Source organism: Mycena indigotica (genome assembly GCF_014461135.1).
Source record: "Mycena indigotica strain 171206Taipei chromosome Unknown Mind.scaff0004, whole genome shotgun sequence".
Lineage (NCBI taxonomy): Eukaryota > Fungi > Basidiomycota > Agaricomycetes > Agaricales > Mycenaceae > Mycena > Mycena indigotica.
The window spans coordinates 1,604,002-1,628,839 of record NW_023503003.1 but is presented as its reverse complement, the minus strand read 5'-3'; the positions used below and the strand labels follow the sequence as shown (position 1 = coordinate 1,628,839).

Sequence of the window (24,838 nt, the reverse complement as noted above, 5' to 3'; positions counted from 1 at the left end):
TTCCATTGATGACTTTTTGCTCCCAACATGCGACCAGCTTTACCTGTTGAATACTAATATCTGAAGGAGGCTTAAGACCATTCGGAAAGCGTATAGTCGCGTTCGTAATTGAAATCTGAGCAGAATACAAGCACAATCAACCCAAAAAATACACTGACTATCTTATCTTATCTCATGATTTGACTCTTCTTCTACCGCCGGATCCACATTAAACCCTGCAGACACGTCAACTCTGCATTCAGATGAAAGGAAACAAGGGAACGCACGTGTCATCGTGGTATACGAACCGCGTCTGATGCCAAAGGTCAGATAGTGGTCGACAAAAGAACAGGAGTGGTGCACCTTCTTCGGGTTGTCGGGCGCGGTCCGAACATACCGGTCATTGTCGACCGGGCTGCGAAACACATTTATATACGCAGGATTAAGAGATAGGATGGGCGCTCACGGTTCCTTCTTCTGTTGGAATTGTTAGCCATTGTGATCGGGGAGGATTGCATCAAGGAAGAGACACACCTTGCAGGAGGCCAGCATGCTCTGGAGCGTAATGCACACCGAGACAACGCTCAAAACCGGGGACCACTCATTGCCAAGGATCGAAGCACAGATCTGTCCTGTGTCAGGGTTTTGGGAGTGGAAGAAGATTGCAGGGGACGTACGTGGCCGTTGGAGTAGACGTGCTAAGAGAGTTGAGCGAAGAGAACGATTGCGGTAATTGATAGAGACACACAGGATGCAGCGGCGCCTTGCGCCCGTCGGTCACAACAAAGGTGACTGCGGGTGCGGAGATGGGGTAGTTCGGCTCGAAGCGGAACTGCAAAGTGTACACCTCGGACTGCCACCAGCGTCAGCGGTTGAGTTGTTCTTTGTAACAACAACGCACCCTATAGACGGACTCCCCCATGACCTCGATGGTGAACCACCACGTCTCAAAGTCGTCTGCCTTGACAAGGGTGATGCCTGCAACGGGGTAAACAGCACACGCGATGAAGAGATGAGCGGCAGACCAACTGGACAGCCCTCCATGTGGATTTCCGTGAGCTCCTTCTGAAGCCGGCGGGACGATATGGAGGCCATCGGTGTCGAGCCCTCAGCTGCGAGGTGGTCGCAGGAAGAAACAAGGGGTGGTGGTGTGGGCGAAGAGAGGGAAACAAGCACTCGGCGTCAGAAGAGTAACGGGAAGTGCCGGCATCCTGTGACAGCTGACAGGCCCGTATAAAAGCCGCCTGTCACACAATTTTTCTTCGTTCTCTCCGCCTTAGAGTCACCTGTCGTCCTCGACAAACTACCTACGGAACCCCAGGCGCTCGTGGAGAGGCAGACTAGCCAACCCAGTCCGCTCGCGCCATACCCGCATGATCTTTCTTCGTGCGACATGACCCGTCGGATACATTTCATTGTCGATGTAAAAAAACAGTAGTCCACAACAAATCAAGATCATCTTCCTAAATTATTGTGCCTTCAGACTGTCTTAATGGACGCCCATCTACTCCCACCGCCGCTCCATCCTTGAGTAAAACTTGGGGCCACAGAAGTTTCAGGCTTGACTTTTGGTCTCTTCAACACTATCCACAACTACTTTCATGCGTAAGCAGTGATATCCGACTCTACATTTGCCCTACATAGATAAGTACCGCAAGAATTACATTTGGTTCTACGCTGTGCGCTTTTCTCTATCTTCCTTGATCGTTTGCAGAATTTTCGCCGCACCAGAGTCGACCAGCAGTTTGGCAATCTCGGCCCCGACCTTCTGTGCATCTTGCTCACTCTCGACCTTGCGTTTGAGCGTGTGTTGGACGTGTTCTTTCCCGTCGAGACCAGTGACACAAGCAGTCATCTCCAACTCTCCGTCTTCTGTTAACGCTGTTTGCACTCCCACAGGCACGCTGCAACCACCCTCAAGCACGCGTAGACATGCGCGTTCTGCCGTGCATCGGAGAAGGGTTGGCCTGTGTGTGATGAGTTTGCAGAGAGCCAGCGCCTCGGCGTCATCGGCCCGGACTTCCACCGCCAGTGCACCTTGAGAAACGGCATGAAAGAGCGTCGGGGGGTGAATATCGGACGTCAGTCTGTCGCCCATTCCGTTTCGCACCATCCCCGACTTTGCCAGAATCAGCGCCGCGTATGGGCTGTCGTCAGCGTCGAGTTTAGACAGACGTGTGTTGAGGTTGCCTCGCTAGAAGCCACGTAAAAATAGATAGCGATAGATAAAGCACAACGCACGCAATCCATAAACTTGAGGCCCGGAAACCTTCTCTTCAGTTGCGCGATTCGCCTAACGCTGCTCGTGCCAACGACACTGCCCTCCGCCAGATCCTCCAGTCTCTTCCACTCCTTCCCCTTCTTCACCACGAAGCTGTCCACGGGGTCCTCCCTCTCCAGCACCGCGCCAATGACGCAGCCATCCGGCAACGTTGTGGGGACATCCTTGAACGAGTGGACAAGCATGTCCACCGACTTGTCCAGCAGCGCAACTTCAAGATCTTTCGTCCAAAACGCCTTCCCCTCTGCGCTGTTTAGCGTGTATAGCGCTTGTGTCTGGTTGCGGTCGCCGGCAGTGCTCATAAACGAGGTCGCAAACTTGGGCTGGCTGACAGCCGCATCGGCGGTCGCTGTCTCGAGCGCAGCGCGGGTGATGTTGGTCTGAATTTGAGCCAGCTGCGAGGCCCGCGAGGCAAGCGTGAAGGTGCGGGGGGGAGGGCTAGAGACCATGGCAGCAATGCAGAATAGCAGTGAGAGCAGAAAGATGAGTGCTAATTTATATCGATGCTAGTAGCCGCCGGCTGCCGATTCGGGCTCGCGATAGCCGTCTACCATGGAACCAATCCTGAACCTCTGGTTGGTGGACACACACGAGCGCGGTACCGATTTCGACACGCTCAGCTTTGCTCGAAGTTTTACCCACTGCTTGCCCAGTAGTGAGTCCAACTTGAAGTAGTTAATCAATTGATCTTCGTCGTCCTCTCCCTTCCACAGTTCAAGCTGACGCAGGATCACCACCTTACAATCGTGTGATTAGAGCAAGTCGAGCAAAAGTCTGTTACTGGAAGCCAATGGCTTCCGTTCCTACTCCTCCATGAGGGCGATCCCTGCGAATGGGTCTGAAAGAATGCTTTGAATGTCGGGCGTTTAGAGATCAGTGACTTCGGAAGAGCAACTCGAAGCAAAAGTACACTTCAAAACTTGAATGGTAGCTCGAGTTTCTCATTCTGTGAAGATGCAAGGTTGTCAGATGCCTTCGAGTTCAGTCTGTATCGTTGAGAGTATTGAGCAGCGGCATGGATAAGTCACTAGTGGTTTTGGCATCGAAAAAGCCGACAATTCAGAAGAGTACTGTAATACATATGCAACCAAGAAACTACGCTAGCGTTGCCGCATTCGTCGCAGGTCAAGTAGTTCGTATCAACTTGAAGCCTCGTTCAATCCATCGTTTGCAGCATCAGGCTTGTTGCTCTGCACACCATCGTTTTCTTCATATGGCAGATGCTCCGAGGAGGAAGGGGCTGAGAATAATTCGTGGTCCGACACCGAGTCGCCACTGTCATATCCGTTTGAACGGAGCTCGTAGTGCATTTTTTCTGCGAGTTCTGAGGGCGGTATGCGAGAACAGATCTCCTCGAAGTGATCCAGAACCTCAGCTGCCGTTGGGCGCGCCTGAGGGTCTTGACGTGTCATGGCTCGGAGTAGAGGACCAAAGGTAGTCATAAGAATAGGATATTGCTGTCCAAACGATTAATGGTAGTCCCAGCCGAGTAAATTTGCAAGATAGTACCTCGCTAAGCTCAACGAAAGTATTTCCAAGTTGGTAAATATCGACCTTGAACGGATTATACGGGACTGTTTTTGACAGTTCTGGGACTGTCCGATCTTGGCCGCAGATACCGATGGCTTGAGCAGTTTGTGGGCCATTAGGATGGTACCCACAAAGTCCGAAGTCGATGAAGTAGTAAGCAACAGGCGGGTCAGCGTAGCACCTGTCCCGCCATTCATAATGGTCCCCCCCGCTGGGCTTGTACTGGGGGCGAAGGAAGTGGAAGCCATCAGGGACTACTTGGGACGAATCCATCATTAGGTTATATAGACATGCATCCCTGAAAAGTGTTCAATGAAGATAATTAATTGTAGTTGGGAGACATACCCATGAGTGATATTGTGCCAATGCAGAAACTTCAATCCCTTGATGAAGATAAGAGTGAACTGAGTAGAAAAGTGGATTACGTGCCTGGAAAAGCTGTCGCATTGCGTCGACTGGCTCTCGCAAATGTCGAAATGGCGGCGAATGGAACAGTCGAAGAAAGGGCATGACGATGATAGCGACGTCGTCGTTGTCGCAGAGAGGTATGATGTCAAGAAGGTGGAAAGTTCGATTATGTGGGTGACGATTACGATCCAGATTGAGGTATAGTAAGGTGGTGAGCTCCGGTTTCCAAGTTGTGACGCATCTCAGAACAACTTTTTGACCATCGCTAATGCGTGTGGCATCCATGACCCTGTCCTTCTGTAAAATCGTGGTAAATGTCAAGTAAGGGGAGAGATGAATAAAGATACACGTGGTTTGTACGAGTCCTCGAATTGGTCCTCATTATCCCCAACTGTCGCTCCAGGTAGCGTCCATGAGGGGACCCAGTCAGGGTGATACCTAGGCCGCAGCTCATAGCCCCTCGAACGGAGGAATCGTTGGTGATTGACCCAAAAGTGTTCTGAAGCAGATCTGGTCCTGTTTACCGATGGTTAGTGAGAAGAGGGTTGGTACGAGCTGAATGCACTTCATATAACGGTTCAAATAATCCATTGTCTTTCTAGCTCGATCCTGCGAGTCGGACTGCATGATAGCCTGAGGCTGGGAGGGGCAGACATGATTCTTATACTTGTGTGGGGGCTTCTTGTCGAAATGACTCCGAGTCGCTCACGTAACATAAGTGATCGATCAATATTCAGCCTGAATCAGGCCAGTTTGTTTGTTGACATTTTAATATAATCGGGGGAGCTTACGACCCCCATGACAGATTATGACTTGGTCACTTTTTTTTATGTGGAACCAAATGTATTCTGAGTAAACTGAAACTAGTACCCACCCATCGTCGCTCGGCGAGTCACGCGGGTGCACGATCTAATCGTCCCAGATAACATTGTAAGGTTTTTGGTGGCGGGGAGCCTGAGCGCAATGACCCCGCCTGACGTACCACTCGGAGGAATGTGTTTATGCACACCACCGCCGGCCGGACCGCGACACGGTCCAACAAGCTTTTTTTGGATGACTTAGACACTGAGAAGACAATTTTAGGAACTAAAGTAGTGAATGTATTTCAATCAGATAGAAACGAATAGCAAGCGTGAAAGCATAATCGACGAACAACTTGAATAAAAATTCATAAGCAACGTGGTGATCTTCCCGTTCAAGCAGATTCTTTCTTTAACCACGGTAGTTAGAGCTTGGGTAGAAATAGTTTTAGTTGGTGACGCAATCGTAAAAGGGAATCCAGCTTGCCTTTGGGGAGGGCGCCGACCTGACCCATGGCCGGAAGAGGAGGGATAACCGTAATCGTTGGGCTGACCTGGCTGCACGGTCGAGTACGCTGGACTCGGCCCACCAGGTACGACCGTCTGGTATGGCGAGGGCGGTTGACCAGAAACAGGCGCCGGTGGCCCAGGAAACTGCGGGAATTGACCCGGGTATGGCGGGAACGATTGACCAGGCACCTGGGGATGTTGACCGGAAATCGGCGGCCCAGTGTATGGAGGGAGCGATTGACCAAGCCCCTGCGGGTATGGCGGGAACGACTGACCAGGCATTGCAGGCTGATATGGTTGGCCAGGAAGCGGCGGCTGCACGTTGTACGGAAGAGAGGCCGACGCGTATGCTGGACCGGAACTATATTGACTAGCAGGCTGAGCATATTGGCCAAGCGGGACTGGGTTTGAGGACGGTTGTTGATTAAGATGTGCATTCATAACCGGCACTTGAGCGTTTGGTTGACGATAGCTGGACCTCCAAGATTTGAAATCAGGGCAAATTCGGAGACAAGTACACACCGCCTGGCACCCTGCGCATTTCCTGAGTGAGGACCGCCCCGACTTTCACGCGGATCATAGGAGGTTGAATCTGATTGTGATCGGGCAACTTGAAGGGCTGAGGGAGCACCAGAACTCGAAGTTGGTTGGTTGAATGATACGTGGATGTGATTCGCAGACTCGGACGATGCCCGAGACATTATAGAAGGCGGGCCGCTAGGATTTCTGCTGTTATCGGATGAGAAGACAAATCAAGACGCCAGACGACCTAGCCAACACAAAAAAACGTACAACGGGTCCAGGATCAGATTGCCAAAGGTGTCTCTGCTGGAAGTGGAATCATCCATGCGGTGAGAACGCCTGTCCATGGTGATTGGAACGTAGCTTGCGCCTTGGTTCGACCCAGAGGCAGCTGTGACTTGTGGATTTTGGGGCTGTGGCGGTGGGGTGCGCCGCCGCTGAGTCAAGTTTCCAGGTGCGGGTGGCGGTTGCTCTTGGCTCTCACGGGCGGGAATATAGGAAGGACTATACTGGTGGAGCGGCATTTGCGTGCGAGATGGCGGTGCAACGGGAGTGTATCCTGACGACGTCGCCACAGTTTGTGCTTGCATGCTGTACAGCCTGTACACATAGTATGTCACGAGTGCATCGACATACAACTAAGAAAACCTACGCGCTCCGTTCGGCCTCTGGTATGATTCTGTTTGAAACTTGGGGGCGCCCATCCAGTCCAGGTCTGGGTGGCTCTCTGGTTTTCCTGAGAGCGCCTGGTTATTGTACTTGACATGTACCCATAGTTGATTAGCGCACCAATTGATTTCCTCTGAACTACTCTAGAAGTATGCTTCAGCAGTGATGACGGATAACAGATGAGAGAAACTCACCATAGCCAATTTGATATCAGCGCCGAGGTGTTGCTGCAACCGGCGAAGAGTATCAATATGTGCTGCAGCAGGCTCCGACTCGTCGTCACTAAGTTCAGGGGGCAACCGTGCGGCGTATCTTGAACCATGAATAGGTGCACGAGAAAAGGCGAGAGTACTAACTGATCTGGTGTGGCATTGAAATCCGGACGACCCTTGTATTCGTCGTCGTTCCTCAGCGTGCGATATTCGTCGATCGATTTGACGACTGATTCTCGCAACGCCTGGTATTGTTTTTGTTTCTCGGCCAACTTGGATCGCCTGCTTCTTCTCAGTCGGAGGAGGGAATGCTCGCAAAGGACCTACTTCCTGGACATGATAGCAAGGGCGGAGACGATGAGCAGGCAGGTGTGCTGCGAATCATCCTTAAAAACAATTCTCCCAACAGAGTTCCCCGAGTAGCCTTTTCATGAGCACTGTGACTGGAGTCATGCTCGGAGAAAGACCGGTCCTCGAGGCTCGCGGGAATCGGTAGGCTGCATTCAGTCGCAACGATCGGAGGCGATGTTGATTCTCTTGTTATGTGCACCTCATGCCTGCCAGTGCCGTCATTATAGCGATTTTGTGGTCCGCAGATGTCTCAACAGGAATCCTGTAGGACATAGGCTAGACCACTTTTGGGACGCTTCCATCGCCAACTGTGGGTCTCGAAATTGATGGTGGATAGAACGAGTGTGGAATCCTTGAGAAGGAATTTGGACATGAGTGAAAGAGGTTTTGGCATTTATTCCCAAACGCCAGAAGCCAGGATGTCGGAACGAGGTTCTCCATTTCCATCTTCAAGATATGAATGGACGATGTCGACGAATGAGGAGTCGCTGTGTCCAGGAAGTAGTTTTCTGGATTTGACCGTTCCTTTGTGCCCTGGAAAGACAATCCTCGTAGTGAATCAAACCCATTCGGAGCCAGTAAGACAACGCAGTCTACACGAGCAAGAGTCAATACAAACCAAACGGTGCTGAGTTGTTGAAGAATGGAAACGAAGATGATTTCCTTGGATCCGTACCTTCTGTGTCATTCGGGTGAGAAATCTGCGACGAATGCAAGTTTAGTCACGGTGAACAGGCTGACTCGGAGGGGTATTGTGTGCGTCGGAAGTTGATGGCAAAGCCTCATCGTCGTGATTTCAGGCAAACAGGATCATGAAGGATTGAAATTAGGCACACCGTTGCAAGTTTCCTTCCGACCTCTGCTGCCAGTCGAGGAATTCTGAGAGCAATTTGATCTGAGTGGGCTCTCGAGTCCATCCTGACTCGGAGGATGTGAGAATGTGTACATGCCACGAGGCGCTGAGAGCAAATCAACAGATGCACCAGAGAACAGCATATATCGATCGAACTGCTGTGAACCACTACAGAACACTGCCAGCGCTGTACAATAGTCAATACAAAACCACGTCGACAATATCTTTGTGACGTACGAAAAGAACGAATTCTGTTCAAGCTTTTGGTCTAACCGATAACAAAAAGGCTTGACTGGGACCCCAAAGCCTGAGAGCCGTTCCAACAACCATTTTCTTCGTTAGGCTATCAGTAGTTGGTAGCGTCGCAGTTGAGTGTCGTGATTGACAGGTCACGGTCACCAGAAGGATTAGATAGATTCTTAGATCTTGTCACTAGAGAAAGACGAAGCAACAGTTCTACTGGGAGTCTGGGACAATTTGAACTCATGTATTCAATATGGTCTAATTTATCCTGGACCGATTGATTTGGAGCTATTGTTGATTGAAAGTTGGAAGTACTAGTACTTGACTCGCCGCCGGCGGGGTACAGTAGCCGGGGTACTAGGAGTGCTACCACTCAAGCTTGAAAAACTTCGACGACAACTACTAAACAGCTTAGCCTTCAAGTTTGGCCGCGGATCATGACTGAGAGCTGCAACCCGAGTCAGAATAAACACCAGACTCGGACGGCAATCTCCGAACAACACTGAACAACAAGTGACAAAATATTTTTTCTTCGTGCTTGATCCATCGGAGACTTCTCATGAGCTCGATCTGGAAGCTTGAATGTCCTAGCTGGCTCGGCACGGAAGATTGAATCGTCGATGCAGAGCTCTGAGCCGACTCTCAGCCGAGTCAACTTCAACTTGAACTTCTAAGTTGGTCGTTCCCGTGGCCCAGGATTAATAACATGACTGACGGTGTCTGAACAAGCATCGATACGACATGTAGTCGCGATCGAAGTAGGTACTAGAAAGATCAAAGCCTGAGAGCAAAAGTCATCGTCAACAGCATTGCCAGTGTCACGATAAGCAGCCATTTGTCCTCCTCACTGAGAGCATCATCTGAACATCGCGCTGACAATATTTCGTTATTTTTCCGTATCGTTGCTGCTGTAATCGGGTGGAGATGAAAAGGAGGACTCGGATCGGGATCCAGACGCCTCGTCATCATCTGGCTGGTTTGACACCGACGAGCTGGCCGAGAGTAGCTAATCTAAGACGGATTCGCCACTATGATCATACTAGTAGTACTCGGTGTTGAGAATGTATACCAGTCTTTCTGGCTTTGCTCCCAGTTCGTTCGAGATAGTGATCGTCACGGGTGGCGTGACCCGTGACGGGCCGCGAGGACGGGCCTCCGCGGGTACGGGTGCGGGCCTGGTGCCCTGAACCCGCTGGCCCGCAGCGTGGCCCGCCGGGCCCGGCCACTCGGCACACCGGTCCCCAGCGGTCGTGACCGGAGGCCCAATGACGCCGAGGCGCCAACTTCGAGGAGCCAGGCCGTCGTTGGTGGGCAACAACCTTGCAACAACACAACGGCAACAACCGTTGATGGTCTCATCAGAGGCCATCAGCCGCCATCATGGGCGCGCGGGCCTCGGGAAAGCGGGCCACCCGCGGCCCGTTAGCGAAAGCGCGGGTACCCGCACCCGCGGTCGCGGGCCCGGGCCATCAGCGGGTACGGGTGCGGGCCACCCCGGATTTACCCGCGGGTGGCCCGTGACGAACACTAGTTCGAGAACAAGTCAGAGCGGATATTTTCTAGACGAAATGGCCGCAAAGTTATCGGTACGGACGATCGCAGGAATTGCTTCGTCGTCATCGGAGAGTCCGAAGGAATAATGACAGGAAGCAGAAAAGTTTGTTGCGTGGATGACGGTTTTGCTTTACTAGTGTCGTTCAATCCATTCTCCGGAGTATCAAACTCGTCGGTCGCTCTGCACACCATCGATGCATATATCGTTGTCTTCGCATGATAGTAAATGGGAGTCCTAACCGAGTAATTGCAAGGTGGGGAGCTCCGGTGTCCAGGTATTAGTGCGCTTAAAACAACCTTGCGACCATCCGAGAGCCGGGTAGCGTCAAGACGTTTACCCCACTGCAACATTTTAGAAATTATCAGGCTGCAAGAGGAAAAAAACCAACAGGTAGTGTGTACGCGTCTTCGAAGTAAAGAATTCCTTCATCCGCTGCTCGTAACGTCCATGAGGGGACCCATCCAGGGTGATACCGAGGTCGCAGCTCACAACCCCGAGAACGGAGAAACGGTTGGTGGTCGATCCAAAATTTTTCTGAATTAAGTATGGGCCTGTTTAGGATGCCTCAGACGGCGGGACATGTTGGTTCGAGCTGAATGCACCAGTCATGATAGTCTGCGTCTGTTTCGTCTTGCGATCCCGACCGCATGATAGCTGGGTTGTTGGAGAATCCGAACTTGAAGCAGTCGTACAATGAGACAATGAGTGAGCTGAGGGCAGCTGGATTTTGAGAGTCAGTGAAAAACGTGTTGAGGGTTTCATGGCCACTCACAGAAGTAGTCTCATGCCTCGGCAACGGTTAGGTTGGATTTAAGACAAGTTGTCGTCAACTTGTTGACTTTTGCCGCGATTCCTGTAGTTGAGGCATTGGTTAGCGGTAAGCAAATACTAAATAGGTCCCAACGAGTTATCGACGTCTCGAAAGCATTCTTGTGGAGGATTTAGATGGGAGACCTGATTCAAGTTGCTGATTGGCCAGATAGCTAGTCTTGCTATCAACTCTCCATGGAGAGCTCTCCATAGAGTCTGCTGCTTTCTGAGTATGACCACAGATGCTTTCTACAGCATCACTAGCTGTTTGAGAACATATCTACAGGCATGTACAGAGGTAAATCTAGTGTTGCATCCTGAAGATAGCCTGGGCTGCTTTGGTAAAACATCTGTTGCTGACTTGATAACTTAACTTGGGCTGCCTTCTGTGACTGAGAGCAGCTGTAGCTGCTTTGAAGAGTTCTCTGATCTGTGAGGGAAAAAATCCCTTTATGAAAATTTTTCTATGCAAGAAATGAATTCAGATAGGAATATATGAATAACAGAAGGCTGGTGTGTGGAAGGATTCTTTTTCTTAAAAGAAGACCCCCGAAAAAGTAAGAAAACAAATCTCCACAGTACTTACATAAGATAAGAGCCTGTATAAAAGAAGAGACACAAGATTGAGAACATACCAATGATACCACTACACCAAGAAGCAGTGGGATAGGTGGCTGGCAGTATAGATATAGCATGAATTTGAGTGCCAGCCCCCTCCAGCTCCGTAAAGCATCTACAGCAACATTTCAAAACAACTATAGCTGCCCTTCAAGACCACCTATAGCTAGAAAACACAAGCAACCTATGCTGGCTTGACAATGCAGCTACAGTTGTTCTTACCAGTACAGCCTTAGACAGTCTGACAAGCTAGCTATAGCTATCCTTCAAGCTAGCAGTCTCCATAGAGTATGTGGAGAGTTGATAGCAAGACTGTCGATCTCTGATTGGCACGTCACGCATTCATTCTAATAACTTAGTGGCACAAGATTGAGTATTTGTTGCACTCGTGAGCATGATATGCATGGAGTTAGGCAAGGCGAAGCAACAGTTCAATCAAGGGGAAAGAGCGATATAATCGGCCTAAATCTATTCACTCATTGCTGGGACGATTCTTCTCGTCCGTCTGTGAATTCGAGCCAGAGCAGTCTGGCTCCAAGATTTAGTTGCGCTGGTCGCCGATGTAGATTCTTCAGATGCGAGATGCCGAGTTGAGACCCGTCTTAAATGCGTACTGTAGCATCTCGAACCATGAAAGCAGTATGCGTATAACGACTCTTGGTCCAATTAGTTGCCACCTGTTACAGACGATTCTACAAAAACATTGCTAGTGCCTTGCTCAACCAATCAGCATGATGCCACGGTAAAAAGAACACAGCTCACTTCCTGGATGCGAGTCTAACTTCTCCAATACTGCGCCAAGTCATGAATGCGATCCAGGACGACCGTGATATACGACGTTTCGTTCAGCAACGCCTCAAAGTGCTTTATCGCCTCCTCCTCCGTCAAGTCCAGCCGGAACTTCTCCTGAATCTGCTCATGCACATCGCGGTGCTTGATGTCGGGGATGTTGGCGTCGACCATCAGCGTGACGAGATTGAGAATCAGGTTAGCGCGCTTGCGCAGCATCGTGAACGCCGTGAAGCAGAAGCTCTTGAAGCGCTGGTAGTGGGGCGACTGCGCGCCGCCCATGCCGTCGACCATTTCTTTGCACACCTTAACAGGCGGAGGAAATGGTTTGGGATCGCGTCCAAGAATATAGCCAAAGTCGACTAAGAGAAAGGTCACAAGATGTAAAAAAAGCCCCAAACAAACAACACACCATGAAAGAAATGTCCATCAGGACTGACGAGGAGGTTGTCCAGATGGCGATCACCAACTCCGAGCAGGTAGGTCACCACACAATAGCCCGCACAACTCCGCACGAATGTATCGATGACGGTTGGGTTGACTCCGGAAGTCCCCACACTGCCTGCATCCGGATTATGCGCTCGCAAATAGTTGAGCAAGTTCCCGTGTTCGCTGACGATGGCTGCAATGGTCTTGCTAGGAACAAAGCGCGCCATTCCTTGGAGAGGACCCGTTGCCAAAACATCATAGGGTGTTAGCTTAAGGTCAAGCTTCTCCTTGCGCATAAGCCCATCCATAAGCGTGAAGAGCTGAATCACGAGTTGATCTTGCCGCATGTCGTCTCCATCTTTGAAGATAACCGGATAGGTCGACCCATCGGAGCACTGGAAGTACAACAGAAGCGGGAAAAGGTTGCTTTTGAAGACCGAAGACTGTTCGGCCACAATGCCAGTTATCTCGACCGCAGCGTCCAACGGGAGTGGTAATGGGGGCATCGAGGCCAAGTTATTCTTCGTGTCGGTGATAATCGCACGAAGTTTTTCGATCTTCTTCGGCCGAGGATCTTTCGACATCCGCAGCTCTTTCGCTCGTTTGGCCAGCGAATCCACCATTAATCCCTGCCTCCGCATCAGCTCCCGCCTGTCGGAACCGCCCTCGCTTTCTAAAATTTTGCCCATGAAACGGAAGACGACTCTTCCATACATCTTGGCCATGACACGGTCTTCCAATGCGACTTCAACCATGAGGTACCAGTATAACCGGTTGCCCAGAACGGGATTAGCGACGCCTCGAGAGATTAAGAAGTCGGTCAGGCCACTATCTTCGTAAGAGATGGCGCTTGTTGTTGTCGACCGTAATGAGCGTTGGTCAGTTGCTGTACTCTCGAACTTGAGAGCCTGGACAAGTTGAAGTAGATATAAACGCAGTTCCTGTTCGCGGTTAGCTGCTATATCTAGAGAACGTTAACATACCTCATCATCCGCTCGGCTCAGTTGCCGTACTGCAAATGCCCTAACACGAGAGTCAACAGTACTGGGTCCCAGAAGTTCTAAAGCGTCGTCCGTGTCGATTTCGGTCCACTGTGGTAGCAACTCTTCAACAGCTTGTTTGACCTCCGAAGCGTCTCTCCAGGTCACGGATTTGAGGAACTTTGTTAAGCCGCGTTTGTCCCTCACAAGGTAGAAGCGGAATTTCCAGATGAGATCCTTCTCTTCCGAGGTCAAGTGCTGACTGGGGGCGTAATTCAAAATTTCCGCCAACTCGTCCCGGATTTTGGCATTCGGTTTGAGCTCACGATCGTATGGACTGCTTCGATGACTCCGGACTAGACGGCGATGTTTGTCTTCGACGGGATTTTCTCGTGCAACCTCTGGGTCGATTACTGCCCATAAATGCGATTCGGCTGTGAATGTCAACGAGGTTGTCGACGGAATAGGTGGTTGGGGAAGCTCGGGAACGGGAGTAGAGGTAGAAGCGACAGGCGTTTCTGGTTCGCTGAAGATTACAGGGAAATCGAAGCGGGGGAGGTCGATGTATAAGAAAAGGTTTTCTGATTTCGCGGTCTCTGCGGCGTGGACTTCTTCCATCTTGCGCCAGGCCATCTTGTCCAGCCATTCTGATTTCTGGAGGTCTCCGCGTTCGTATTTCTTGACGAGCTGTAATCATCTTTAGAGGCATGGAGGAGCGAACGACAGAAATGACACACCTTTTCCAACCGACCCATTTCGTCTCGCTCTTCCGACTTGCTTGGAGTAGCAGTATCGACAGATCCATCGCCTTCCACTCCCCGCCAAAGATGAAGTCGGTGTTTGCCACGCCGTAATGTCCTACAAAATTGTTTAGCAAAACACAGGAATTCAATGACCACACACCATTTCTTGCCGAACATTCGGAAAGTTGAGCCACCAACAGGCACTGTGGCCCGCGGTCCAGCAATGTCCCATACGGTAAAAACGATTTGCGAGCTGAGGGGCAGATCGCAATACCGTATGGGCAGCGTAATCCACTCATTCCAGGTGTAACTGTTCTTGAAGGCCTTGAACGACGTGCGGAAAGGGATCGTCAGCGGTTTATTGTCCGCTGTGAGCTGGCAAGTGACATATAAATCTGAAAGGGTACTTTGAGGTGGGTTAGAGATCAATGGAGGGCAACTAAATGACGAACGAAGACTGAACACCGTGAAATCGCAGCTCGGGTTTCTCGAGCAGCTCTGTGAATGTGCGCGGTTGTCGAATTCCTTCGAGTTGAGATATGCGGAAGGTTACGGGGAGCTTGAGGTCGGATAGTTTCGCGAAGGTGAAGTCATCCTTGTCCATCTAGTGGTGCAAGTTGGGTGCAAGACCAAGTTTACGAGTACGTCACGGTTACGAGTACGTCACGGTTAGTAATCGTCTATGACTAATTTCGTCCGCTGATTTGCGACCTCGATCCTCAGTCATTGAGATTTTTAGATTGTAATGAAATTCCATATTGAAGTCAGTCGGTCGGTCTACATTTTGTTAAGCACTTTCCCCTAGGGTTAGGGTCACTGCTGTTCTTTCCCAATGTCCCCGGCACAAGTCACGGTCAGCGACGTGTGCCTACGGCAGCGTCGCTGGCTGGGGCATGCCTTGCCACTTGGGTCGAAGAAGCTGGTTGCGCAAGGAGCAATCTGACCGCGACTCAATACCGAAGAGTGCCAGAGAACCGAATGCTGGTGGAGTGGGCTTGAGGAACAGAATTTCCCCTTCCCAATGTCCCTGGCACAAGTCAGGGGCAATTATCGTGACTACAGAGAGGAAATTGTAGAGAACTCAGGAAGGTATAAAGCTTCGTATCCAAAGTACTTGGTTTGCCACGTGGTGGCCTTTTACCCAAGTTGGGTTGATGAGATCATTCTGGCGGATTGGCGCATTGCCCGCTCAAGCGCTCAAGTCTGACTCAATCGTGCAAGCTAGCATCCAACTTTGTAAGACTAAGAGTAAAGTGTATAACATGAAAAAGTAACAGTGAGTAAATGAGGAGCAGAAATAATTTAGTCATCGTCAACAAACAGTGAGTTGTCCCCCGTTTCGCCTTCATCGTCAGACCCAATCTCGACATATTTCTTCGGCGCAGCGCGGGCCGGTCGTCTCGAAGGCGCGGGAGCAGCAGCAGGAGGAACAGAGTCGTACATATCATCGTCCTCGTCCTCCGAATCAATAAGCCTTTTCGGTGGTGCCTTCTTCGGTTTGGGAGGAGATGCGGGTTTCATGCTCTTGGAGATCTTGCGTGGTTCAGGTTTGCTGGAAGCACCAGATGGACCAGCTTTGGCAAAGAAATCGGTCACAGCAGCTTGTGAGGCCGATGCCTTTTTCTTCTTTGGCGGCTCATCCTCGCTGTCTACAACGCTGTCGAGACTGTAGGAAGTACATCAGTATTGCAACCAGTGAATAAAAATACTACTGACCTCTTGCGTTTGGGAGCTGCCTTTCCTTTGCCCTTAGCCTTCGGCACATCATCGTCATCAGAGTCGATCGTGATTGGTTTGGCCTTCTTAGCTGGAGGCTTCGCTTTGGGAGGTTCGTCGTCTGAATCAATCGACATGGCCGTGGTCTTCTTTGCTGGCGCGGCCTTCGCCTTGCCTTTGCCCTTCGACACCTCTTCTCCCTCATTATCGTCGTCTGAATCGATCGCTATCGGCTTCGCTGCCGCTTTTCGCGCTGGAGGTTTCTTGATGACCTCCTCTGCCTCGCTATCCGAGTCGCTGATTGCCTTCCTCTTGGCTGCTTTCTTCGGCGGTTCATCAACGTCTATGGGGGCCTTCTTCGCGGGCGCTCGTTTCTTTGGTGCGGAAGTGGCTTCCTCGTCATCAGACTCGTCTTTGACTTTCGCTGCTGGTCGTTTAGGCTCAGGAGCTTTTCGCTTTGGCGCCTTGACGGGTTTGAAATCATCCTCCGAGTCCGATCCACCAGCCCGTTTCCCAATGGACTTGCGCGTTCGTAGAACTGCTTGTTTCTTTTTGACAGTCTTCCCTCTCGAATCCTTGCTTTGCTGGTCGATGATGTCGTTTTGGAAGGTTTCCCATTCCACCAAGAACCGATCCAAGTCCACATTCCACATCTCTTTGGGCGAAATCTTGAGCAGGTCGAGTAGTTCGTTCTCCTTGTCCGAGGCGCTTTGAAGTAGTTTCTCCATCTAATGAAATATTAGATCAGCATTTCAATCCCAACGCATAGACCGTACCTTCTCCTTGGTCAGACTCGAAATCGCCATCTGAAGCAGATAGTCGAAGTCGGTAGGGTTCGTCTTTCCGTTGCCGACGGCGTCCTCCTCCTCCTCGTCAGACTCAGGCTCCTCGACCACCGGCTCGTCTTCGCCTGCATCTTTCGCCTTTTTTATCTTGGGGAACGCTCGGAAATTGTGTTTGCGCAGATCCGCCACGATGTCCGCCTTCTTGCGATTGGACACGGTAAGTTGCCGATCCACAATCATCTTGACGAATCGCGCTTGATTCGTCAGCCTCTCAAACGCGAGTTGCAGTTCGCCAGCAAGATAATCCTATAAGACGCTATTAGCTTGTTACCGCGACAAGAGTGTACCACGTGCCTTCCGTTTCTGGTAGTACGCGAGACGCATTGGATAGAAGTCCTCCAAAATCTCCTCTGGCGAGTTGTACTTCTTGATTTTGCCGTCGAAGTCAAAGCACATCATGTTCGAGGTCGTGATTTTGGAAGTTAATTTGAAGAACTCAAGCAAGCCTTTCTCTTCCGCCTTTTCCAGCTGTTTCGCGTCCATCGAGACGGTGAAGTGAACGTTTGCGTTCGCATGGTGTTCTTTGTATTCCTGTGGCCAGAGTCAACCCCAAAACAACATGCAAAAAACGCAAGAACCAACCTTTATCGTAGCAGTCTCGCCCTCCTTGCCAACCATCATTGCTTCAAGAACATCCGACTTGTAAGCTTGGGTCCACTTGTGTATCGGGAGCTCTGTGATCTCTACGGATGTCGTACTGAGCTTCCTTACGACTCCATTGACGTCGTATTTGTTCTTCGCCGTTTGCTTGATCTCGCCCGTATAAGCGCGCCACCAGGGATGCATCGGTACCATCTCCTCCCCGTCCATTAAGCGACGAATGTTGGCCACGATGTCGGACGGGTTGAAGCTTGGGATGTTGGTACTCCAACCAGTGCCGATACCTTCCGCGCCGTTGACGAGAACCAATGGAAGAATGGGCAGATACCATTCGGGCTCGACAGCTAACCCATCATCCAGTATTTGTGGGAAGAGCGCGTCATCTTGAGGGTGGAAGAGAACTCTTGCCATCGAGGAAGGGTGCGTGTGGATGTAACGCATAGCCGCAGCGTCTTTGCCTCCCAGGTCGCGGGAACCGAATTGGCCATCTGGGTGCAGTAGATTGATGTTGTTGCTACCAACGAACTGCTGCGCAAGGTTGATAATCGTGGCGCCCAGACTTGCTTCTCCGTGGTGGTATGCCGCGATGTTACTGACATAACCAACCAATTGAGCGACCCGCATTTCTTTCTTGAACGATCGCCTGAATGAGGCCCACATCACTTTGCGCTGAACCGGCTTCAAGCCGTCGGCGACCGACGGAATAGAGCGGATGTTGTCCGCCATCGAAAAAAGAATGAGTTCTTTGTTAATGAATTCGGCGTAAGGAATTTCTTCCAAGTTGTGATCCAAGAATGTGCCGGGCTAGCAGAAAAAACCAAGTCAATAGACTTCCAGTGCGCGGGAGCATGCCGACCTTGAATTGCCTCAACCAATCTTTACGTTCCTCTGTCTTCTTCTTGTTAAAGGCGAGATCGATAAGTTCTCTGTCCCCCTCTCTTGGGTAACAGCAAACGGAATCATGTGCTTCTCCATATGGCTGAAGTACTCGCGGGCATCGGCGTCATTACTCGTTCCGAGACCTTTGTAATATTTGGGGACCCATTTGTCGGCACCTGGTGTTTCTTCGCGCCATCGCTCGTACTCAGGCAGAGTGAAGAAATCTTTCTTTTGATTGCCCTTGCGTGCCTGCAAAGGTTGGTCAGGTAAGAGAAAAGGATGTTAAGATAAGTAACTTACGCGTACAATAGGAGTGACGAACTCCACCAAAAAATCATCCAGCTTAAGGAGAGACGGGTAAAACTTGTCGAAGAAGTTGATGAGGAGCCCTTTGATATGGGATCCGTCGTGATCCTGGTGTTACTGGTTAGCGTCTAGCGTCTACAAAAGCAAGGAATAAAAAAACCTGATCAGTCATTATCATCAATCGTCCATAGCGAAGACTATCCGTGTTGGTGTAAACTTTGCCATGCTGTAGCCCCATGATCTTCTTGATATTCTGTATCTCCTCGTTCTTCTGAATCTGTTCATGTTTTGCGTCCCGAACATTCAGCATCTTGCCGCGAAGGGGGAAAACACCGAAATTGTCACGGCCCACGACGCTCAAGCCTGCGACAGCGAATGTCTTGGCTGAGTCTCCTTCCGTAAGAATCAATGTGCAGTTCTTCGCATGTTTGGTGCCGGCGTTGTTAGCGTCTGAGAGCTTGGGCAGACCGGTGAGTCTACGAGCGGTTAGAGATAAGGCGAAAGCAAATATCTAAAACATACCGCCCACGTTTCGTACCATCTGTTTTCTTCGCTTGCTGGTCGGCCTTGAATTGAGCCCAGTTGAGAATGTTTTCGATAATCGGCGACTTGACGACTGAAGACTTAAGCGAGCGGTTGGACGGGACGAATATTACTAACCTTTCTTCGTGAACTCGTCTGAGAGCACGGGTTTTGTGCCAAATTTACTTGCGGGAAGCGTCAACTGCTCCTTCGTTTGACTGTCGAACGTCGGGTTTTCGATGAGCGAGTTAACGAAAAGCCACATATGATTCTTGATTTGCGCTGCCTTGACTGTCGCACCCTTGTTCTTCTTCCCAATGGCCGCCAATACGCTCTTGGATATTTGGTCCGCGATAAGGTTGACATGGGTGCCGCCTTTCGTCGTGGCGATCGAGTTGGCAAACGATACGTGCTGGAAGGACCCTTCGGATACAGCGAATCCAATTTCCCAGCGATTGCTGATGCGTTCGTAGATCAAAGCCGACTTGGCTTGTGCGGGGTTGGGGTCTTCCTTGTTCTCCGCCGCAGAAGTTAGGTAGAGTTCAACGTATTGCTTGAAGTTCTTGATATTGGTGATGCGTTTGCCGTTGTACCAGACCTTTGTATCTTTAACGGTGCCCGCCATATCGTAGACTCGTTTCCGAAGCAAAGCTGCAGTGTCTTCGTCGATCGAATCCATTCCAAAGCGCTTCAAGTCAGGACGAAATGAGATTTTCGTCCAATCCTCGCCTGTCGAATTCTTCGTGATCTTGGGCTTGCCACATTTGCCCATGTTGTCCGTCCACACTTGTTTGTATTTTTGACCATTCTTCGAGTCGGCGGTTTCGACAGTAAACTCATGTGAGTAGATATTGGCGAGTTTGGCACCGAATCCGTTGCGACCACCAGTCAATTTCTTTTCGTCGTCATCGAAATTGGAACCAGCGAGCAAGTTTCCGAAGATGAGCTCGGGAATATAGACGTTCTCCGTTGCATGGATTTCGATGGGAATACCTCCACCGTTGTTGTAGACGGAAATAGTGCCTTCGTCGGTATCGACCTCAACTTTCAGTGTGTCCATGGACGGGTCGGTAATCTACAGAGGATGAGACCTCAATGGAAGGGGATAATAGAAGCACGCACCTTGTGGTCGGCCGCGTTCACGAGAATTTCGTCAACAATCTTGAAAAAACCGGGGACATATGTGATTTCTCGCGACGACATCTTGTTTGTGTCCGAGTCATGGACCCACATCGTCTGGGTAATCTTCTCGACGCTGCCAATGTAGGTATCGGGTCGCACGAGAATGTGGTCGATATGGCTCAGCTGGGTGGCATTATGTTTAGACGCGATTCAGGGTCGCTTGAAGTCAACGAACCTTGGAATATTTCTCTGAGGCGGTTTTCTGCTTCCTCTGAGGATTTGGCACGTCGTTATCCTTACTTGGCCCCGCGACTGGACCATCGGACGCGTCGTCGCTGTCCTCCGCATCGTTGCTGTCGACCAACACCTTCTTTTTCGCGGCCGCCTTGCCCTTCGCGCCACCAGCACCTGCCTTGGGCTTCGCTAGTGCCTTGGTAGCAGGTTTTGCAGCAGGTTTGGGTTTGGATGCTGCAGCCTTCTTGGTTGTCTGCAAGACGTCAGGGCTGAATCGACCAGGGCAAAAACAACACGCACCTTCTTGGCCGGCGCGTAGCCCTCAGATTCGGAGCCGGAATCGCCAAATTCAAAGTTCTCGCCGTCGTCAGAACTCATGGCCAAGTGGCGGTTGGTGGTAAGAGGATGATGACCTTGTAACGCGTTGATTTGTTGACACGTGACCACTCGAGATGCAGATTGTTTAGGGAATCGTGGAATGGCTCTCAGCAATAGCCCAAGCTTCCCAACAAGCATCCACTGTGGCTTCTCTCTGTGGTCTACCTCAGTTTCGCGTCGTTAGTGACTGTTTGAAAAGTATGTGTCCGAGGTCACGCCCACGGTCTTGGGTTCAAACACGTCCAAACTCTGACTTTGGGAGATGGATCTTATTGCAATTGCGGCTTGCCGTCTGCTACTTTCTACGCTCTTAATTTCGCGACAGAAATCGCCCGACTCACTCGAGTGTCTAAGGTTCCATGCATATTTTTCTTCTTCTTCTTCCAATCTCTTCCAATGCGACATGTCGCTGGGCCACATCATGCTAAACTCACTTAAACTCACTGGGCTTCATTCCTGGCTCGCGGTCGCACAGCAATCGATACGACATGATTTGGGGATTGCACGGTCAATCGTCAAAAAACCCGAGCCAGACAGTGAAAGAGGTCGCAGTATATATGCTTGAATGGATTCAATGGAAGCCGAATAACTGTGCAGTAGAACTGCCTGCCTAAGTCCCTTGTCGAGGAGGCAAAACACTGAAACCACCTGACTTGACGACATCTTGCGGCACAATAATGCCTTGACTAGTTCCGCTCGCAATCCTTTCTTCTGACCCGTGAAGACCAGGAGAAAGCCTCGAGCGGGCATATCGGCTTGCCCAGTTTGACCAAAGCTTGCTTGCACGGGATGATCAGGGCAGAGTCTTAGGCAAGCAGTTACTTTGAAATTGCACTCGAGTCGAAAAACTGTCGAAAAGTTCATCGCGATTGCACCAGGAAGAAGTTGGGAAGAGCGCGTGACGTACTGACTTTTGACTCTCTGCTTCCTCCATCACCTCAGCAGAGCTCTTGTCCATGGCACGGCTTCCCTACTCTACTCGACCCAGTCTATGAACTCACATCTGCCTATAGGTATTTGTCAACAACAAGAAATACGCATGGTGAGCCGAGTGGTTCCTGGACTGCAGTCTTTTCATCAGTCTTGTAGTGAATCGTGCATTAAGGGTCATCGGTCATCCACTTGCCACCATACCGACCGCCCGCTATTCGAGATACAGAAGAAAGGGCGGCCGGTGTCGCAGTGCCCTAAATGTCGTGAACTCCGGCAGTCGCGTCGGGTCCATTCCAAATGCCAATGTCCACAGCAGGAACAACCCTCCCGCGGGATTCTCCTCCCTTCCTCCTCGTCCAAATGTGAGTTCTACGTCAATAACAACGGAGAGCAGTCGTTCAACCAGTCCCAGCTCGACGATACCTCCCCATCAAGCCCGCATTACCCAACGGCCTTCGGGATGTATTGCCAGTCTCAACCACCCGATCTCTTGCGCCTCCCGATTCTCGGCAGCGAGGTACAGCCTCACTACCCGTCTTTTTTCTCACTCGAACAATTTACTTTAATACTTAGTTGATTCCCTGCTCAACCCCTGTAACTGTCGGAGTGGATCCAAGTGTAAATGTCGCGCCGATGACCCGCCAATCCGCCTCGGTGCTTCCGCAAAGAGTGCACCAGCCCCTTGTTGCGGTCCAACATCCTGTTGCGGTGGCCAGGGCTCCTCATCGTCAAAACGTCAAACTTCACGACCAAATAGTCCCAGTCATAAACGATCTAAACACAAGCATCTGCCTTCAGCAAAGCCTACTCCTGGGCCTGATCTACCTCCCCTTCTTCTTGACGAGTTCGCGATCCCCACATTTGCAACTATGCCGCCAATGAGTACCATTGCGTCTCTGGCTGGGTCAGGTTGCACTTGTGGTGTTGAATGTGCTTGCCCGGGATGTGTGGTCCATCGTGGCCCGGAGCATGTCGACTCTACCCGTCCAAGCTGCGCTGATGGTTGCGGCACGTGTGTCGATTCGAGCGCAGGCGTTGAGGCACCTTCTGGTGATGCACTTGGCTTGTCCGGCTTCGGATATGCCTTCCCATCAGAAACATCCAGCAGCATCTCTCAATTCCTCGCACGGGCCGCCGCTTTACCCCTTCCTCCGATCCACTCCAAACAACGGGTCAACCTGCCCAAACTCGAATGTTGTGGTGGACATTGCTCGTGTCCTGCTGACTCGTGCTCCTGTGGCAAGTCGTGCGATGGGGGATGCACTGAGCATCGTTCTGCAAAGTTAGCAGACACTCCCTTGGATGTTGTAGCCGCACCGGAGTCCAGCGTTCCCGACATCATTCCTGCCACTCCAATACCTTCTACCCCACCACGGAGCTGTTGTTGCTAGTACAAATCGAATCTCGATCCAAGTATGGAAAAGATCTTACCGGCCTTTTCACGAGATTGTACTTGTCCGAGGCGGTAGCCGTAAATATGCATTTTTTCACTTCTGTGTTGGGCGTTTGTTGACTGTCGACCTTTACCTTGGCCGAGTGACTGTATTCTTATGGGTTATTCTTTTTCTTGTGCAGATTATCATGAATCCGATGGATCGATGTGCCAATTAACACCCACGGGCAGTGCGGCGGCTCTAAAGGTTCAAGTTTGCGGTATACATGGTACATAGCTGCTTCCAACCTACGGGAAGGACAAGGAGCTCAGAGATGTTGTCAATATTGGTCATGAATGACCACAGTCGATACCCAATCATCCTCAAACGAAGGAGAAGCAGATTGGTGAACACAGATAACATAGAAATATATAGACAGGAATGCGACTCCGAGTCGCTTGCCATCACTGCACAAGCTTTTCCGGTGACCTGATATCCAACCACACCGACTGAAATCGAGTCTACAACCATGTTCTGCACCTAATAATCTATTTCAGCCTTCTTGGCTCTCCATTTAGAAAGGAACTCGGCGCGCCGCCAGCTGTCTGGCCAGCCGCATTCTCTGTACAGATCGAGGAGCGCTGACTGCGTGTTCCACTCCTGGAGGCGGATGTGAATAGGAATATGGTGGGTAAATCCTGGATGCCGCACCTTCTGGGAGGACGGTAAATGTTCATGTGAAAGTTTGTAAAGTGTCTCTGCAGGGTCGTTCATGCCTGGGTCGATAATTGGGAGTCGTTCAAGGGAGCGATATACCTCAATTAACGTGTTGAAGTATTGGGAAGCAGGGACCGTTGGCACGCGCCGCCACGGATGGGGGTCCTGATCTGGATCCTCCGGTGGCAGGCCGTGGCGCTTGAACTCGATCAAGTCAGGTCGGTAGAAGCCGTGGGGTTCAAATGCGCGCACGACACCAAGCTCCGTGTCGAGCATAACGAGCCAGCCGTATCTGCCCGGTACCAGCAGTGGCAATAGCCACGGATCAAGCTCGTAGCCGGGGTATGGCTGGCGGCCCTTTTCGAGGTCCTCGTTCTTCGTGTAATTGACGAACGATGTTCGGAAAAGGATGCATTTCTTCTCGTCGTGGCCGACGGTCCACTTGAGATAAGGCAGTTTTTGCATCAGCTGGACGACTCGCTCATCATATCCCAGCTGAAAAGCACGCTGAACATTGATTGGCGGGTTAGTGTGCGGCGGGTAGACAAGATCCTCAGGCTCCCATTGTCCCATGTCGATGAGCAGTCGGTAAAACCGCGTGATGGCGCCGATGACTTCGTCTACATCATAGCATGCCGCTACATTCCGCTCGTGCTCTTCCAGTAATGCAACAAGGCGTGGCAAGACCTCTCTCTCCTCCTCCTGCCGCTCTCCCAGAGTCTGATAAGGCGGCGGCGAAGCCCAGCGTGTGTCGTACGAAGTCATGTCGCGGATTTCCGCGTCACTAACTTGTGATGCCGAGTCCAAGCCCACGTCGTCTGCTGTCGTGGTATCCTCGTTATCAGTGCCCGTAGAAATGATAGCACTGGTCATGGACTCGGCAGGCGATGTCGGCCTATACTCAGAGGAGCTGTCCTAGTCCTCCCTCCAC

At 50.9% G+C, this 24,838-nt stretch overlaps 10 protein-coding genes across 10 annotated transcripts; 1 reads left to right on the top strand and 9 right to left on the bottom strand.

The window, feature by feature from the left end:
* Positions 1–208: 208 nt before the first annotated feature.
* Positions 209–1,074, bottom strand: MIND_00430400 (UBIQUITIN-CONJUGAT-2 domain-containing protein; the record flags this gene model as incomplete). Its single annotated transcript, XM_037361119.1, has 9 exons — positions 209–215; positions 267–292; positions 343–394; positions 446–456; positions 514–606; positions 657–677; positions 728–832; positions 881–957; positions 1,005–1,074. 9 exons carry the CDS (start codon positions 1,072–1,074, stop codon positions 209–211), a joined length of 462 nt encoding a protein of 153 aa, XP_037221411.1.
* Positions 1,075–1,651: 577 nt separating this feature from the next.
* MIND_00430300 (Porphobilinogen deaminase) lies at positions 1,652–2,724 on the bottom strand (the record flags this gene model as incomplete). The annotated part of the gene is made up of 2 exons (XM_037361118.1): positions 2,221–2,724; positions 1,652–2,173 (listed from the first exon to the last, which is right to left on the bottom strand). Exons 1-2 carry the CDS (start codon positions 2,707–2,709, stop codon positions 1,652–1,654), a joined length of 1,011 nt encoding a protein of 336 aa, XP_037221410.1. The 5' UTR covers positions 2,710–2,724.
* Positions 2,725–3,399: 675 nt separating this feature from the next.
* Positions 3,400–4,825, bottom strand: MIND_00430200 (Protein kinase domain-containing protein; the record flags this gene model as incomplete). Its single annotated transcript, XM_037361117.1, has 6 exons — positions 3,400–3,717; positions 3,770–4,088; positions 4,136–4,173; positions 4,220–4,495; positions 4,546–4,714; positions 4,764–4,825. The coding sequence occupies 6 exons, from the start codon at positions 4,823–4,825 to the stop codon at positions 3,400–3,402; spliced, it is 1,182 nt and encodes a 393-aa protein (XP_037221409.1).
* A 585-nt stretch (positions 4,826–5,410) lies between these two features.
* Positions 5,411–7,249, bottom strand: MIND_00430100 (uncharacterized protein; the record flags this gene model as incomplete). Its single annotated transcript, XM_037361116.1, has 9 exons — positions 5,411–5,429; positions 5,486–5,980; positions 6,031–6,237; positions 6,301–6,630; positions 6,683–6,766; positions 6,820–6,842; positions 6,894–7,011; positions 7,056–7,193; positions 7,239–7,249. The coding sequence occupies 9 exons, from the start codon at positions 7,247–7,249 to the stop codon at positions 5,411–5,413; spliced, it is 1,425 nt and encodes a 474-aa protein (XP_037221408.1).
* A 1,569-nt stretch (positions 7,250–8,818) lies between these two features.
* Positions 8,819–9,193, bottom strand: MIND_00430000 (uncharacterized protein; the record flags this gene model as incomplete). The annotated part of the gene is made up of 2 exons (XM_037361115.1): positions 8,819–9,028; positions 9,074–9,193. The coding sequence occupies 2 exons, from the start codon at positions 9,191–9,193 to the stop codon at positions 8,819–8,821; spliced, it is 330 nt and encodes a 109-aa protein (XP_037221407.1).
* A 692-nt stretch (positions 9,194–9,885) lies between these two features.
* Positions 9,886–10,781, bottom strand: MIND_00429900 (Protein kinase domain-containing protein; the record flags this gene model as incomplete). The annotated part of the gene is made up of 5 exons (XM_037361114.1): positions 9,886–10,254; positions 10,302–10,464; positions 10,516–10,633; positions 10,686–10,694; positions 10,745–10,781. 5 exons carry the CDS (start codon positions 10,779–10,781, stop codon positions 9,886–9,888), a joined length of 696 nt encoding a protein of 231 aa, XP_037221406.1.
* A 1,337-nt stretch (positions 10,782–12,118) lies between these two features.
* On the bottom strand, positions 12,119–14,886 carry MIND_00429800 (Phosphatidylinositol 3-kinase VPS34; the record flags this gene model as incomplete). The annotated part of the gene is made up of 6 exons (XM_037361113.1): positions 12,119–12,492; positions 12,543–13,500; positions 13,543–14,226; positions 14,277–14,397; positions 14,443–14,688; positions 14,735–14,886. The coding sequence occupies 6 exons, from the start codon at positions 14,884–14,886 to the stop codon at positions 12,119–12,121; spliced, it is 2,535 nt and encodes an 844-aa protein (XP_037221405.1).
* Positions 14,887–15,584: 698 nt separating this feature from the next.
* MIND_00429700 (DNA topoisomerase 2) lies at positions 15,585–20,884 on the bottom strand (the record flags this gene model as incomplete). The annotated part of the gene is made up of 14 exons (XM_037361112.1): positions 15,585–15,948; positions 15,999–16,726; positions 16,775–17,089; positions 17,138–17,374; positions 17,426–18,247; positions 18,300–18,381; positions 18,432–18,571; positions 18,623–18,736; positions 18,789–19,104; positions 19,151–19,244; positions 19,289–20,225; positions 20,273–20,455; positions 20,508–20,759; positions 20,807–20,884. The coding sequence occupies 14 exons, from the start codon at positions 20,882–20,884 to the stop codon at positions 15,585–15,587; spliced, it is 4,662 nt and encodes a 1,553-aa protein (XP_037221404.1).
* Positions 20,885–21,804: 920 nt separating this feature from the next.
* On the top strand, positions 21,805–23,208 carry MIND_00429600 (Copper-fist domain-containing protein; the record flags this gene model as incomplete). The annotated part of the gene is made up of 5 exons (XM_037361111.1): positions 21,805–21,843; positions 21,898–21,926; positions 21,974–22,179; positions 22,230–22,334; positions 22,391–23,208. The coding sequence occupies exons 1-5, from the start codon at positions 21,841–21,843 to the stop codon at positions 23,206–23,208; spliced, it is 1,161 nt and encodes a 386-aa protein (XP_037221403.1). The 5' UTR covers positions 21,805–21,840.
* A 522-nt stretch (positions 23,209–23,730) lies between these two features.
* On the bottom strand, positions 23,731–24,780 carry MIND_00429500 (SWIM-type domain-containing protein; the record flags this gene model as incomplete). The annotated part of the gene is made up of 2 exons (XM_037361110.1): positions 23,731–23,850; positions 23,902–24,780. 2 exons carry the CDS (start codon positions 24,778–24,780, stop codon positions 23,731–23,733), a joined length of 999 nt encoding a protein of 332 aa, XP_037221402.1.
* Between the last annotated feature and the right edge of the window lie 58 nt (positions 24,781–24,838).